The sequence below is a fragment of the Pseudopipra pipra genome, chromosome Z, assembly GCF_036250125.1.
Source record: "Pseudopipra pipra isolate bDixPip1 chromosome Z, bDixPip1.hap1, whole genome shotgun sequence".
In the NCBI taxonomy this organism is placed as follows: Eukaryota; Metazoa; Chordata; class Aves; order Passeriformes; family Pipridae; genus Pseudopipra; species Pseudopipra pipra.
In genome coordinates, this window is record NC_087581.1 from 15,561,250 (window position 1) to 15,578,420 (window position 17,171).

At 40.3% G+C, this 17,171-nt stretch overlaps 1 protein-coding gene across 2 annotated transcripts in view; it reads left to right on the forward strand.

Moving 5' to 3' along the window:
• DDX4 (DEAD-box helicase 4) overlaps positions 1-17,171 on the forward strand; it is a 68,105-nt gene that overhangs the window by 14,274 nt on the left and 36,660 nt on the right. For both annotated transcript variants that reach the window (XM_064641032.1, XM_064641033.1), the window contains 5 exons: positions 627-793; positions 1,529-1,674; positions 3,237-3,336; positions 5,103-5,373; positions 5,524-5,604. In XM_064641032.1, coding sequence (XP_064497102.1) covers positions 627-793; positions 1,529-1,674; positions 3,237-3,336; positions 5,103-5,373; positions 5,524-5,604 — 765 coding nt within the window. The remainder of the gene's footprint in view (positions 1-626; positions 794-1,528; positions 1,675-3,236; positions 3,337-5,102; positions 5,374-5,523; positions 5,605-17,171) is intronic.

The following is a 17,171-nucleotide window of genomic DNA, read 5'->3' on the forward strand; positions in this document are numbered from 1 at the left end:
ACAAAAAATTCCAGTGTAATACTATATTTTGAATTTTTATTTTTCCAGCCATTGTAAATTCAAATCCAAATTGCTACACATTATATTCGTGACTCAGTGATGTTGCACTGGACAAATGAAGTTTAGAAAAACATTTCCTGGTAATAAACTGGAGATTAGTTTTCTGCTGTTGTCAGGCTTTTAATCAAAGTGATTGGTCTTGGTCAGGACCAGCAAAGTTGAACTGTCCTTAATAATACTTTCTGACATAATTTATTTTTTCAGAACAAAAGGTTTTCTTGAGAATGTGTGAGGGTTGTATGAGAGAACCTTTCTAAAACTCAAAGCATAATTCCAAAATAGATGTGCTTGACTAATAGTTGATCTTCAGGTTCTATCTCAGTTTATGTTGCTGAACCAAGTTCTGAAGCACTTCATTGTGTGCATAGTATTAGAATTAGGGCAAATTAAAAAGTTGAGGTTGAGATGCAAATAAATATTTTGATTCATGAATAATTAACTTTCATTTTCTAGTAACTTCTACTTGAAAGAAATAAGTAAAAGGTGGATTTTACCAGTTAGGAAATCTTGTAAGTATATACTGTCAGTGAACCAATACTGTTTTTCTTTGACTGAAATACTTGCAGATTAGTTTGCGTAATGTGAAATATTTGGTGCTAGATGAAGCAGACCGCATGCTTGATATGGGCTTTGGCTCAGAGATGAAGAAGCTGATTTCTTTCCCAGACATGCCACAAAAAGACAAACGCCAGACACTAATGTTTAGTGCCACATTCCCTGAAGAAGTTCAGAGGTGAGTAAAGTAAAAATAGAAACATATGTGAAGATGTACAGAATTAAAGAGTTAAGAATACTCCTTATATTTCTGGGCTTCAACAAGTGCACATTGCTGGGTCATATCCAGCTTCTCATCCACCAGCAACCCTAAGTCTTTCTCCTTAGGGCTAGTTTTGATCCATTTTTCTGTCCAGCCTGTACCTCATCCTGTCCTATTGAACCATGTAAAAGGTTTCTCTTCCTCTCTTTTATGAGGCCCCTTTAGGTACTGGAAGGCTGCAGTAAGGTCTCCCCAGAGCCTTCTCTTCTGAGAGGCCTGACCAACCCCAACTCCTCAATTCTCTCAAGCTTGCTTCACAGGAGAGGTGCTCCAGTTCTGTGGTCATCTTTGTGGCCTCCTCTGGACCTGCTCTAACAGGTTCATGTCTGTCTTGTGCTGAAGACCCCAGAGCTGTACACAGCACTCTAGGTGGGATCTCATGAAGACAGTGTCAGAATCACCTCCCTCAACCTGCTGGTCATATTTCTTTTCATGTAGCCCAGGATGTGGTTGGAGTTCTGAACCCAAACACTGCAGACATTTTTAGCTTTTTGAAAAATGCACATATCACTGCTTGTGTTATTCCTGACTAGACAGAGAATAAAAATATTTGTTGTAAGGGTTGCTTATTGTAAATGAAAGTACTTGATCTTAAAGCAAAAATAATCTACATAATAGACTTCATGTTGCTCAATTTTGTCTCTTTTTAAGGCTGGCTGGTGAATTTTTGAAAACTGATTTTTTATTTGTTGTTGTCGGACATGTGGGTGGAGCATGCAGCGATGTTCAGCAAAATATTCTTCAGGTTTCTCAGTATCTCAAGAGAGATAAACTGATGGAAATTCTACGCAGCATAGGTAATTTTCCTTGTTGTTAATTGTTTACCAGGAAAGAAAAATTGCTTGGTTTTAAACTTTGTTTAAAAGGTCATGATTCTGTGATTTTATTGTGACATGCTTTACAATGAAGCTTTACTGATGAAGCTTGAAGTGGAACTTCAGAATTTCCAAGTTTTTAGGCATATCGTGTTACAGATACTTCATAAATTCACACAATACTTTTGATTGGAAGGGACCTCTGAAGGTCATTGAATCTAATCAAATACACAGTATTGGTCAATGTCTCATCTCTGTTGAGTACTACCAGATAAGCTTCCTAGATGGTTTTCTTCTTTATATGGTCAGTTACAATTCTTTAGAGGACCCCTGGTGGTCTAGTGGTTAGGATGCGGTGCTCTCACCGCTGCGGCCCGGGTTCGATTCCCGGTCAGGGAACCCCTCCGGGCAGATGTTGCTCGTCAGCCCTGTAAGGCCATCCATCTAAGAGAAGGTCACTCTAAACAAACCTACGTCCTGAGGACCTCGCTGCCACTGTCCAAGCTCGCTCGGCCCCTGTCGCGACGGAAAGCTCTAGACACCTCAATGTGAGAATCCAGGAACTTCGTTTATTGTAGATTGACAACAGCTTAATATACACTCTATAATAGGTTCATGAATATTACAGAAATTAGGCTCATTATTGGTGCTCAGTTAGGTGGTGATATCATCTTAACTGTCTTTCATTGTTTACACAGGTGGCTCGTTAAGTGTCTCTGTTTTGGTAGTGCCTAGCTCCTGTTCTTCAGCTCAATTTAGAATACCCAAGTACGCTGCTGCTTTCTGACGGCCCTGCTATCTCAGACTTTCTCATGGGCCTAGTCAGACTGCATCTTATACTTTAGCAGCTCATCCATAGCCTTAGCCATGTTCATATGTCCTCGCATTTCTAACCAATCCTCTATAGGCCCCGGCAGATGAACCTCAGGATTAAAGGGTGGGCTCAGTTCAGCGCACACTGTGTCTCACCTAAAAAAAAATCCACTGCACAGGCTCGAAGGGTAATGGCCTTTCCCAAAATCTTCGTTCACGAAGACTGGCCATGAGTGAGTGAGAGTGACAATTCTTTAGTATCTGGAGGTGTTATCTCGAGATTATAGGTGTATTAAAATTCTTACCTGAATGTTTGGGCCTGTATTTTGTAAGTGACTGGGATTCTTTCATTTTTGTTCTGAATTTATCTTACGTTTTAATGCTGAAAACTGGAACTGAGTTTGGAATTAAAATATAGTTTATCTGCCTTGCTGTTCAGTGCTCAGGATGGCGTGCTGCTCTTAGCTTCATACTGTAGAAAGGGAGTGCTTGCTTCTCAGAGAGCAACATTAATTTCTTCCTTTTATTGAGGAGAAAAATAGAAGGCACATGTCTTCACAGGTTTCTGTATTGATCTAGAAATCGATCAGTTGAGTGTAATTAGTTCAACACAATCAAGAAATTACAATATGTGCATATATATTAGATGTTTATATAAGTAAGTGCAACTCTAAATAGTGAAGTGCATTATGTTTTGAACTGCAGTGGCTCTGAACTTCTGTTCAACATAGGTAATGAGCGAACCATGGTGTTTGTGGACACAAAGAAAAAAGCAGACTTCATTGCGTGCTTTCTTTGTCAAGAAAATATACCAGCCACTAGCATCCATGGGTAAGTATTTTTAAAGTGAAAGTCACCTAATACTATTGTGAGAAGCTTTTATTGAGAACACAGGTTTTGCCACATCTGTGGTTTAGCTTGTATTGTTTCACATAGTCCTGTAATTCTCTGTAGCTCTGCCCAATGGAGAATGTAAAGCTTCTGAATGCTGGTTCTCACAGCATTTGCTGGGCATACATCTTTTTGGTTGACCAAATGCTGTGTTTGAATGGAGAATCTTTTATGCGTACTGCTTAGAAAATTAGTATAATAAATTCTTAGAATCAGCTGTTCTTCATGTATAATTTTTGCCATAATTTCCATGACCAAAACCAGAACTTTTGCTGTTACTGGTGAGATGATGTTCATAAATGCGAGTGGCAGTTGTGGACCTTTCACTCTGTCTTAGAGCTTCCTCAAAATGATAAGTCACATGCCATACAGATTTCTGATGCTGTCATTTCTGCCTCTGTAATGTGTTCATGGGCTTAGCATTTGTATGGAGATAGATCTAAAGAAAAGATGCTTCTAACTTGTGTTAATAGTCCACTTATTAGTGTTGCATACCTGAACAGATTCTGAGAAACAAAAGTGAAGTAGGTTCTGATTCCAGGTAAAAACACATCTAAGATGATGTGTCTTTCACATCATGAACTGGAATGAAGTTTTCTGGTTTTTTGTTTTGTTTTTTTTTATCCTAATGACCTGTAGCACATTGAAAATGTAATTTTGTAGTGGTTTTTGTATTAGGAGGAAGGGACTTGAATTTTTGCCAATAAAATTATGTTATGGGCAGTGTTCTGACAGATGTCAGAACATCAAGGTTGTAGAGGGGTTAAAATGATCTTATTACACAGATACGAGATGTTTATGTGTACCCTGTGGCCTGTCAGATGTATAGGTGTGTGAAAGTCATATTGAGAAGGTCTGGCCTTCTGTTCTTGGCTAGTCTGAATTGCTATCCCAGAAGTTCCTTATGTGAGAGGAGGTTCTTAACACATTTCTGTAGAAACACTGCGCTGTGAGTTAAAGACACTTGAATAACTGGTTCAGTGGAAGCGTCCTGAATGTTAGTGGTTTCTGATTCACTTTACCCTTTTGAGTTGAAGTTAGGATGGTTACTCTTCTCTGGAATAGTGGTCATATTAGACTTCACTAAATATCCCGTGTTAAGATCCCAAAGAGTACTGTTTAGGTTTCTAATTTGTTTTCTCATTTGGACAACAAAGAGTGTGAGTGAAACTCTGATCCACAGTAGTTAAGTACTGGATGATCTGTAAATACTCTTTAAACATGCAAACCCCAGAGCAAATATGGTTTTCTTGGCATGATGATAAACAGAAGACAAGTTCTTTACTGTTGGCTGGCCACATTTTTTAGTATATCTGAAAAATGCAGGAGTCTAGGTAGACTTTATCTTTGTTACTCTGACTCCCTGTTACAAAGCTGTAGGAGAAGGACTTCTAACTATGGCATGAAGAATCAACCAATTAAACAAGTGAATCTTCTTAGGGAGGCAGTTTGATGCATAATTATGTCTGATACTTTAAAAAACCTCAGATATCTAGATACTTAGGTTAAAGCAGTTGCTAATCAGTTAAAAATTCAGAAAACCTGAATTAGTAGTATGTGTGGGTTGTTCAGGGGTTTTTTTTGTTTTGTGTCTGTTGTCCCCCACAAGGACTACATCTATCCATGAATCATGACATTTAAAGTGTATCTTAAATAGTACCGTAGATCTTTTGAGACATCCGTTCTAACCATTGCTTTCTTTGTAGAGATAGAGAGCAGAGAGAGAGAGAAATAGCCCTTCAGGATTTTCGTTCTGGAAAATGTCCAGTTCTCGTGGCAACCTCAGTGGCAGCAAGAGGTCTGGACATCGAAAGCGTTCAGCATGTTATTAATTTTGATCTTCCTTCCACCATTGAGGAGTATGTACACAGAATTGGACGAACTGGCCGTTGTGGAAATACAGGGAAAGCAGTTTGCTTCTTTGATAAGGATTCGGATGGCCATCTTGCACAGTCTCTAATTAAAGTGCTTTCAGACGTAAGTTTCAAATCTTACTGCTTAACTTTCTCTGCTCTTTGGGATTTTGCTTTAATGTACTGAGCAACTGTTAGGTCTTTGGAACAGCTAGGGAACTCCTGAATTGGTAAAGCAGTCAAAGTCTCTAAATTGTCTTTCTTAATTATGTAGGCCCAGCAGGAAGTTCCTCTTTGGTTGACAGAAGTTGCTTTTGAGTCTGAAAGAGGAAGACTCTCAGTTAATGTCCAAAAGGTAGGTCTAGAAATGAACTGAAAGTCTTGACTTTTAGAACTTTGTCTTAGTGAAAAAGTGTGCTTAGCTGTATATATCGTGAGTAATGCCATTGAAACTGTTTTGACTGTAACTGCATCCCTTTTCTTAGTTGTGCATCTTCAAAGAATTCCAAAGAATTACTGAAACTAATTTCAGACAACTTGCTTGACTTGGACTCTTAACGGTGTGGCCTGTTACTAACTAGCTTACTCTTGATCTGTAGTGTCAAGAATTAGTCTGTGGAAGACAGGTTTGTGCAAACATATGCCAAGGCTGTAGTTCCAGAAATTTCTCTACTGCACATGTAAAATGGGAGCATATAGTTGCTGATCATACAGTTACTGCTTGCTGTAAATCAGTCAGGTAACTTGTTGACTAAAATCTCAGCTAATTATAGTTAGATAAATGCCCCAGTCTGGTCCATGTCAAAATTGTTCTTAATATCTGCGATGAGGAGAAGCCTTCTAGTCTAATGGTGTTTTAAAATACAGCTTGAATAAAGGAGAAAGCCTCTATGGCATAGCTCTCAAATCACTCTGCAGTTAATATTTTAGGATTTAAATTCTGTGCTTACTCCTATTTTGAATGAAATTCAAATTTTCAACTGATGTTTGTTACTTAATTGCCTTTATCTAATTGGATTTTAACCAAAAACCTTTCCTTCATCTGTTACTTCCAGTAAGAACTTTATCACATCTCAGTTGTGTTCCAAATGTTGATACTTTCTTAGAGACCATGGTAGAAGTAATTGTTCTCATTTCTTAGATGGTGTCTGAAGCTTGAGTTCAAGCTCAGACTGTTCCTTTCATTAATTATCTTTTTCCATACCGTAATTATTGAAAGTACTGAGAAGTTTGGGTGTTTTTTACCTGCCTGGCTAGTTCCCTAATCAGATCTGAGTAATTTTTCTTTGTGTCTTTATGGGATCTCAGTTATACAAACTTTGCTTCATTCTCACACTTGAAGCTTTAGTGGATCTTTCCTGTTTATTCCTTTTCAAGGACACTTTTTTCATTTTTATAGATTGCTTTCAAAAGTGGGTCTCACTAGATTCTTCCAAATACACATCTCCAGCCTTTGTGTAATGTCTCCCAGCGTTTCATGAAATCTGTAATTTTCTAGGTCCAAGTCCTTTATGTCCTTTATAACCTCTGAGCTACCAAATCTGACTGTTGCCCAAGGATATGTGTGAATACAATATTTTCAGATGAAATCTGTCTGCCTGCATTGGGAATACTGTCCTTGATATCACATATATACAGTGCACCAGTTCTTGAGTTGGAGATCATGAGGTTCTAATTCTTTTGAGACCATCTGATGTCAGTCTGACAGAAACTGTGCATTTGTAACCAGTCCTATTTTTTTTCTTTCAAATGAACTATTAAAGCTGGGTTTTGCTGCTTTACTTTTATTGAAAGAAAGTCTTATCTAATGTTCAGTAAGGATCCTCATGCCCTTTCTCTTGGAGAAGAAAGGTAATATTTATGTTTTTATAATATTCACTGTCAAAGGGAATGCATAGAAGGGCCATTCGATAATCAAATGGTGAATTTGAAAGTGGAATCTGTTGGAAGATCTTATCTGATTATTTTGGGATGATCTTATAGATGACTGGACTTGGGTGTTTTGTTTTTTTTAAAAGGCATTTGCTGAGAAAATAATTCAGTCACTTTTATGTAAGAAATTGAGAAGGAAGTTTTTTCCCACAGTTGTATGAACTGATTTGTTTTGGGTAAGAAAAGATGTTAGGATGTGAACTTCAGTAAGTGTGATGAAATCTGATGAAATCTGAGGTTGATTAAACTGCATTAATTTCACACTGGGGTCCAAAAACCTTGTATATAGAAGGTTCATGATAAAAACTATATTTAAAAGTGGTGTTCAGATACATTGAGACACGCACATAGAAAGCTGAAATTGTTTTGCAGTGACACTTACCATTAAATAATTGAAAGTGGTTGGAATGATTCTAAATTAGGACCTGTTCTGTTTCCTAGAATAACAGAGGTAGAGGCAACATGAACCCAGGAGAAATGAAGATGAAGTATTCTGCAAGTGAAGTTGAGTCATGGGATTAAAACTATTTTATCCCAAACTGGTTTATATTCTGTTGCACTGTAAATGAAATGTTGCATGGGAAGATAGTCTTGTGGAGACCTAGTTTGGGAAAGTACTTTATATAAGGGTTCACTTAAACTTTGTCCTTTTTTTGTAACATGTCAGTTAAAAAGTTTGAATCTTGTGTTGTGATGACTAAAAGATCTGTTGAACACCTCTTAAGCGATTACTTAATAGAAATTTGAGGAGTTCTCTTTGAATGTAGCCTCTGTATCAGATATTACAAAAAACTACATATTGCGCTTTCATGAACTGGTATTATTTCGACATGCATGGAACATTTGCATCTCCATGTGGAACTAAAGATCAGTGGCTACACCCAGAGCTTAGTGGAAATAGACGTTTTTACAGAGCTGTCATCAGAGAATGATGGAGCCCTGTTTGTTTCTAGTAGAATGTTTTTACCTTTGACAGAAAAATACACTTCTGCTGTCTCTTGTGGAAAAGTTTGCTTTAGAACAAGCCTGGTGACTTAGGTCCAGGAAGTTTCCCTGGCTTGTAGAACCTATAGAGGGTAAGCGGTCATTAACAGTCTAAGGAGATTTCTTTAAAGTTGCTTTTTCTTTGAATTTTTTTCTCTTTATCAATGCAGTATGCTACAAAGATGCATATCATTGTGTTCCAAAGGAAAATGGCAAAGTAATTATATTTCATAATATCTTGCATAGCTGAACAAGTATACAAGCTTCTGAAGTTCTTTGACACACAGTGCTGAGCGCTATTTCTTGTACAGTCTTCCCACTTAATCCAGGGAAATAATAATTTTAAACTCTGCTTACAGGACTGAAGGTTTAATGCCGAAGTTTGTAGGAATCAGAACTGACTGGGCAGTACTAGGGAATCTGTCATTGTGGAAAAGCATGCTGTCACTGTCACCAAAACTATTTACTTAAGTATCCATTTAGAAAAATAGTGTTATTTTTGTAGACTGTAGTTTTACTGCTATATAATGTGGGAAAATAGTAAAGTAAGTGTTAATTGTGTACTTAGAAGTGAGCTGAAAGGATAATATACTTAAATTGCAACTCACATGCAGTGGATGTATTTAGGCCTGAAGTCTGTAATTCAGAGTAAATACCCTGGGCAGCATGACTCCTCTTCCTGAGAAGTCTCCTTGAAGATTTTTGCATCCATTCTGAATTTCAGGTGAGAAATTGAGGGTTCTTTTGATTGCTGAGTGCAGTAAACGTGAGTGAACTGTAATTGTTGAAGGAAGCTGTGAGCTGATAAAGCCTTCCATTTTTGTGAAAAGAAGCCAGAGGACAGAGTCATGGACCAAAAGCTAGAATAAACCTGTGAAGAGAACATGGTTTAGCATTTTTTTAAAGGACCGCTTAGATCACTGCGTGTTTTTTGCTTTATCTCCCATTTTATGACTTGTTGAGTTGGGGTTGGGCAACAGAGGGAATTCTGCAGTTGTCTCTTTTTCTGTAAAAGAACTATTCTGGCCCTATTGTTCCTAACCACTTACAGAAAAAAGGAAAATGAAAGCCTCGAAGAGTTGAAGTACTTGAAGAAAAATACAGTTTCTTTTTGAACATTCAGTTTTAGTTTTAGCCTTGTGATTCTTTAAATACATATTTAATCTGCAGGAAGGTATTTCAATGTGATTCTCAGCTGGAGGAAAATGCTGACAAGGGGAGTTGAGGTGGGGAATGAACTGCGCTGTCAGCTGCTTGTTACTTTTATTCTTGCACTCAAGTAATCTTATATGGAGAACATGCTGAAAAATTTACTGTAAAATACTATATTAGTACCCTCTTCACTCAAGAGAGTCCTGTTGTCCCTCTGGCAGCAGCCAGGGTGAATGTCCTTAAAAGGTTTTGCTGAACTGATTGAAACCTGATAGCAGTGTACCACATACCTGTAATTTCGGTTAGATGTTTCTACTGCCTATAGTTGTGCTAAACTCAGGTCCTTGGATGTTTTTCTGATCTTTGCCTCCATGTTTGTATAAAAATTGCTGTCTGTATTGCAACTTAATTCAAGATTAAAGTGAAGGTTCTTGGCAAGCTAGTGTTGAGAAATTCCTTCAAACCTTCTTTCATTGAACAATATTTAAAATCCTGCTTTTTCTTTTTTTGTCACATTGCAGTAGTGATGTACTTCATGCAGCGCCTGCACTTTTCCTCACAAGTTGAGTTTCTCATCGTGGTCTGAGAGGAGTGCAGTCAGGGTGTCTGTTGGGTCTGGATGAGATGAAGTTCATGTTCCCCTTAGCTTTGTGTGGCCCTTCACAGTGCTGTGCTTTGTATTGGTTATTAGAAAGGTATTGGCAACACAGCTGTGTTTTGGCAGCTACTGAGCAGTGCTCACACAGAAAAGAAGAAGGAAGGAGGGTATTTGCTACTTAGAGCAGTTGCCTTCCAGAGCAACCAGTACATGTGCTTGAAGCCCTGCTTCCCTGGAAAGTGTCTGGACATGGCTTGCTGATAGGAAGTACATAGTAGAATCTTAACAGTTTTTTTCCCTTTCCTTGTGTGCATGCAGCCTTTCACTTTTGCCTTAGTAAACTGCCTTACCTTAATCTACGAATTCTTTTCCATTTTATTTTCTCTCCCCCTTTCTGATGAGATACAGGAAGATGAGATACAATGGCTTGGTGCATACTCGACATCCAGCTAAAGTCAACCCACCACAAGGTGAAAAGAAAGGACAGTCTGTAGGGGTGACTTGTGACACTGTTTTGACTGTAGATCCTGATCAGAACACCAGTTTTAGTAATCTGGATACAGATTTGCAAAGTCAGTCAGGTATGGTATCTTAGAAGAAAATGGGCACAATTTCTTTGGAAGTAATGATCATGGTTCAGAATATTCTTACAGGTAAGTTACTAATGTATTAGTACAGAGGAAGTCAAGAAATTGCACAAAGAACTGCACACTGGTCATGAGTAAAAATGAAAAGGAAATTAAAGTTTTTTGATTTTCAGGCTTATAGCAGTTGGGCAAGATGACCTCCAGAGTTCCCATTCAATCTCAACCATTCTATGATTCTTATTCTGTGACATCAGACAAAAATTGGGAAGTTGAGAAGATGGGAGTTACAGCATGTCACAGAATGACTGAACTGCTACTTTTAAGCAGCTAGGAAAAAAACACCCCCGTGTGCATCAGGATTAGAAAGGAAGCAAGGAGGCACTTGCTTCTGAAGTTGGCAGGTAAGAAATACTGTGCTGGGGGACAACCAGCAGAAGCATTCAAGAACAGGACTCCCATCCAGAGTGACCTGGGCAGGCATGAAAAACAGGTCTTGTGCAAGGCAGTGTGGACAAATGATGAGCTCCTAATGGAATTTAAAATAATAACCTAGAGAAGAGCCTGGAGAGCCTTTCCTACTAAGATCATAATGGACCAGCACTTCGGTGCTGGACACCATCCTTCATAGCTTTCCGGACCAGACAGGATAAAGCCTTGAGCCACATGTTCCCAGTCTCCTCACTGATGCTTTGAGCAAGAGGTTGGACAGAGGACCTCCTGTGATCACTGCTATTTAAAGTGATAAGAGTGAAGGCAGCTGGGGAAGAGTCTTCTGAATTGAGGGTTTGATCGTAAATCGTTAGGCTTCAGGATGAATTGAGGTAGTAGTGCATCCAGCAAATGATTTGTAAGGCAGAGCAGATGACAGTAGTGGGAATTTTTTTAGATTAAATTTGATATTTATGAGACATAAAAAGCCTATTTGAGTATAAATTACGTCCAATTCTTGTCACTAAAGGAAAATGTAAATTAATGGTTTACAGCCCTTGATCTGGAGCTGTTTGTAGACTGTGAACTAGTTCTAATGAATCTGCAGGTGGTAGCTGAGTAAAGTGTCAAAATTCGAACTGCATACTTAAATTTGATGATTAAGGGCTGCATCTCTCAACTCAATAATTATGGCCATAGGAGTTGAAGGATGTAAACAAGAGTCACGAACAACAGAGAGATCAAATAGAATGCCCACAAACTAACACCAGTTTGGTTAAAGTCCTTCACCTTTGGCAGGTAGGAAAGCAGACGATGTAACAATCTATCCTGAAAACGTCTTTTTCATTGTTGATAATACTTGTTGGAATTTGCATTCTCCTACAAATTAGCTTTAAAAATGCTGAAGAGAATGGACCTGTTTCTCCTCACTGACCTCAGTTTAGGGCTGGGACCAGAAAGCAAGCTTGCTGAATACTGTCGGTGTATCAGCTGGCTGTATGCATTATCAGCTGGCTGTATGCAGAGTCTATATGCTTCTTTGATTTAAGATAAACTGTAAAACTTCTGAAGTACAGAAAAACTGTACTTCGTTGTCAGGTTGTAATAAGTGGGGTTTTTCCTGTGTTAGCTGGCTGAGTAATTTGAGCATGTTGTTTAGCAGTTCTAGGGAATTCCCTGGTGACACAGGAAGGGGATATTGTGACATCCGCCACAACTTTTTCCTCAATAACATGATAAATGGATGGGTCTTGGTCAGGTGTGGGTGTCTGTACGTTGTCCTGTACTTCAGGAATTGTCAAGGATGAAAATACCGTTTAGTTTTGTCATTGCAGATTTTACTTTTTTGTGACTATTACTGTCTGTGTGTTTAGTTTCAGTCTTTGACAGTGACATTTCTTATAAACCCTCTGTTATTTGAGGGTTTTATGGTATGATTGTTTCCATCTCTTAGCTGCAGTAGCTGATAAGCAACAGGAGAAGAAATCATATGGCTATGGAGTGTGGACCAAGGACATGGGAGTCTTACATTTAAGCACATTCTTTTCAAATTTATCTGATTTTTGTATTTTTTTTCTAGATAGTTTAAGGCAAATTACGAAATCAAGTGGGACTTAATTCTGGAAAATAGTTCAGTAATGCTTGAAATATAAAGTGTTTTTCATTTTACACTGTTTATTTCCTTCCAACTAGCTACAGTACAGTCTTTGACACTTCTAAGTGTAATGAGTGTGGCTTTTATTTCTTTCTATTAAGCAGAAAAAAATGTTCTGGTGAGAGGGCACTTCAGAAGAGCTACTTTGTGTTCAAGGCTAGGGAGTCAGCTCTTTGATCAAAGTTGGCTGGAACCAAACTACTGAAAATGTGTCTTCCTCCTTATGCTTCTACACAGTTGTAGAAACCTAACTTATCTTTCAGAGCCTGATATCCATATATAAGCTAAGAATAATATTTTCTTCAGAACTCACTGTAAATGTGTGTGTTCCCTGCTGATACAGTCTGAGAAAACTATGGACAGTGGCTGTAATCAGTTGACTTTAGTGTTGTATTAGCATGTCATTCTTACTGCAGTGGAAATACTATCAAGCAGGATTTCATTGCTCTGTTGTCTTTCTCTTTCTTCTTTAACTGAGTCAGCTAAAATAGTTTTCGATATCTAATCTTTACTTGAATATCTCTGAACTTTAAAGAATGTTGTGTTTTGCTCTTCCTCCACTATTCAAAGTGACATATAGACAGTCATAGGGGATGATATGATTGTTTACAAAGACTTTTTTCCCTGGAAAGGTGAATGAGGTTTGAACTGGAAGAAGTTGACTTAATTTTGGCCTCCTTGTGCACTTCTCTTTATCACTGGTAGCAGAGAGGGGAAAACAGGGAGGTGATTTACCAATAATTCTTTGTCTTCATCAACTCAGCCCCACCGCTCCCCCTGCTTAAAAATGCTGAGTTTCTCCCTTTAGGACCATTTTCATATATCACTTGAAACTATGAAACTATCCCTACAGCAATATTTCATGGGCTTCTCAGTCTAAACATACCAGTCATATAATAAAGTTAATTATATTGAAGACTTGTGTTTCCTTAGGAGATTCTGTGTTTTAAGGTCATATGCAACATACTCAAATAAACTAAATAAAAGGTAAAATTCTTCTCCAGAATGAGTGAATAGCTGAGCTTCCACTGTAAGCTTTTTTGTAGTACTTTGGCAGCTCAGAGATCACTTCTTTATTCATATTTATTGTCTAGATTGGTGACTATGTAACCCACCCTCACTGAACCACTTTGGGAAATCTTGTACAAGACTGCAAATACCATTATATACAACTTAAGCATAGAAAGCAATGATTTAGTGGAAGGTATAGATAACAGGGTAGCATGTTAGTCCTAGCTAAATGCTAATGTACCCCTTATAAGACACCTGATACATCATGAGAAAGAACCTGACATCAGACCACAGCAACAAAAATGTTCAGTCTCACCAAGTGAAGACTTGGTGTCCTGACTCCTCAGAAGGTACTGCTTAGCAACAACTGAGGCATCAATCAGTGTGTTACCAACATTGTTCTCCTCCTAAATCTACCACCTACTAGGAAGAAGATTAACCCTATCCCAGCTGAAACAAGGATGGGAACCAAAAAGACAAACAAAGGGAAAACACTCATCTTCCATTTCCCAGCTCACTCCAGGGACTTCTCCGTGCCTTATTGCCACAGGTTATACTTTCTACCCTTAAGAGTGGCAACAAAGGGTGCAGGAAGGAGGCGAGAGTGGAGTTCTGGTCAATATGTAAGGATTTCACTCTTCTCCCAGCTTCCCTTTGCTGGGAGAAGAGTCTCTTTACCTGGCTGCAGAGACTATGCTCTGGAGTGGGTCCTCTGCAGGCTCGAATGAAGCTCCACCTCTAGTCCTGGTGTTGCCTCTTGTCATGGTTTGAGATAGCCCCAAAAATCCAATTCCCTAGTCTTAACCCCCTTCCCCATCTCAACGTAATGTGGGATGGGCTTTCCAGACAAAACACACCAGACTCCAAATGGGGGAAAGGGAGTATATTACAATGACTGTACAAATAAATACTACAATACCTTATACACACAATCACAGCTATCTCTACCATGACATATAGTATTTACAATGGATCAGATCTCTTCTCCCCTCCAAATAAAAGTCCAGGAGGGAAAGAAGGACAGATCCGTTCCAGTCACTAAGCAGCAGCATCTTCTAAGGCAGCAGGTTCTCCTCATATCATGCATGCAGCTGATAGCTGGATTTCTGCCAGCACTCATGAGGGAGGTATCCAAGCTCCCTCGGCCCCATCGCCTCCAACCGAGGGGTCTTCCGTGGGCTTCGTAACCCCAGACAAGGTCGTATCACCACGGTCATATCACGAAGACACAGGGGGTCTTCGTGACGGTCTGGTATCTCCAGGAGACTCAAGCTCCTTGCAGGGCCTCTGTGCCACTGCCTCAGGCTGCCACCTTGGCAGCAGTGCGAGGAGGGGAAAAGCCAAGGTCACCTCTCTTACTTCTTGATCCTTTTCATGCTCTTTTCCTCTACCATTTTTGCAGTTTCTTAAATGCGTTTTCTTTGAGGCATCACCAACTCTGCTGGGGGCTCAGCTGTGCCCTGTGCTGGGTCTGCTGGGCTGCCTGGAGATGGCTGTGTGACACTGGGCAACCCACGGCTCTCTAGCCCTGCAGGCTCCAGTACCTAAATCTTGCTATTGCAGAGTGCATCCAGCCTGAGATAACATGTGGCAGGAGCCACATTGTTCTGAGGTAAGAAAGGTGAGAATCATAAAATTGTTAAGGTTGGAAAAGTCCAGTCATTAACCTGGCACTGTCAAGTCGACCACTAAGCCGTGTCCATAAGTGCCATATCTATAGGCCTTTTAAATACCCCCAGGGATGGCAGTTCTACCAGTTCCCTGAGCAGCCTGATCCAATGCCATGAGCAGTCTTCCCCAGGAGAATGGATGCTGTGGGAGGCAATGTCAAAGGCTTTACTAAAGTCAGGGCAAACATCCATAGCCTGTTGCTCATCCTAAATGTTTCACCCTGTCATAGAAGGAGATAGGGCTGCTCAAGCAGGACCTGCCTTTCCTAAACCCATGCTGGCTGGGTTCCAGATCCCCTGGTTGTCCTGCACATGCTGCATGATGGCACTTAAGATGAACTGCTCCATGACCTGCCCTGGCATTGAGGTCAGGCTGACAGGCCTGTAATTCCCCATACCTGTCTTCTAGTCCTTCTTCTGGATGGGCATCATATTTGCCAACTGAGACCTCCCTGGTTAGCCAGGGCTGCTGGTTAAGTGATGAAAAGTGGCTCAGAGAGTGCCTCCACCAGTTTGCTCAGTAGTAGAATTGACATCCCTCCTGTATTTTGAGGGCCAGCTCAGCAAGGAGCTTTGCTTAACATAGATGTCAGATTGCAAATCTGGTCACTAACACAGTTTGTCTTTGAAAAGGCTATTTTGAGTCTTGGAAGTTTTGTATGTATCATCTCCAGCCTTCCTAGGAGTTCTTATACAATAAGTATGACGCTCTAACTTCAGGGCCAGGCAAGTGATGATGCAGGTAAAGGCCTATCCAGGGGATTGCCTAGGGCAACTCGGTCAACCCCCACGCATTACAACTGCCTCAGGAAAGAAAAGAAAAGAAAGAAAGAAATTAATTGTAGGCAACTCCCTTCTGAGGCAAACACTTATGGGACTGGATGGGATTCACCTGAGTATATAACAGAAATTGATTGCAGCTGACTCCTCGCTAGAGGTTTCTCGGAGAAGTCTCAGCCACGTGGTCCTCCTTCAGCAGGAGGAGAGAGTGGCCAAGTTCCTTCTCTGGATTCCAAGGCGAAAAGTCCTTTATTCGAAATTCCCGCAGCTTGTATGGGTTTGGGGGAAGGGCTAGAAGGAGGAATGTGATTGGGCCAAGGTCTAGGGGAAAGGGAGTGGCTTGAGGGCTCTGCTGACCAGTGGGGGATACAGGAGGACCACATTCCAGTAGCAGAACCAGGGACTGGGGAGAAGCGGATGAGACAGCCTATCATGCTTGTGCAGAGGTGGAGTCTGTGATCGGGGAGGGGAGACAACATGGCTCCAAGTGGGGGGGCCATGCGGACCGGGGAAAATACATAACTCAGGGGAAAAAGCCATACAATAAAAACACAAGTACTTGTTTTTCTGCTGCGCTTGATTCCAGAGAGCTGCTGCTGAGATGGACCTATTTCTAAAGCTGTTCTTTCCAGGATTCATGATCTTGGTGTTCTACCACAAGTATACTGAGGGAGCTGGCAGAAGTTCTCACTGAGCCACATTCCTCCATCTTTACCAGCAGTCTTGGCTAACCTGAGAGGGTCCCTGGTGACTGGAGGTTGGGCAATGTGACGTCCATCCACAAGAAGGGCTGGAAGGAGGATCCAAGAAACTACAGGCACGTCAGCCTGACATCAGTGTTGGGGAAGGTTAGGGAACAGACCATCTTGAGTGCAATCACGCAGCACACACACAGGCAGCTAGAGGATCAGGCCCAACCAGCATAAGTTTAAGAAAGGCAGGTCCTAGTGGATGAGGGGGAGGATGTGGACATTGTCTACTTGGGCTCAGTAAAGCCTTTGACAATGTTTCGCACAGACTGCTCCTGGAAAAGCTGACAGCCTGTGATTTGGACAGGTGCACTCTTCATTGATTTAAGAACTGTTTGGATGGCCGGGCTCAGAGAGTGGTGGTAAGTGGGGTTAC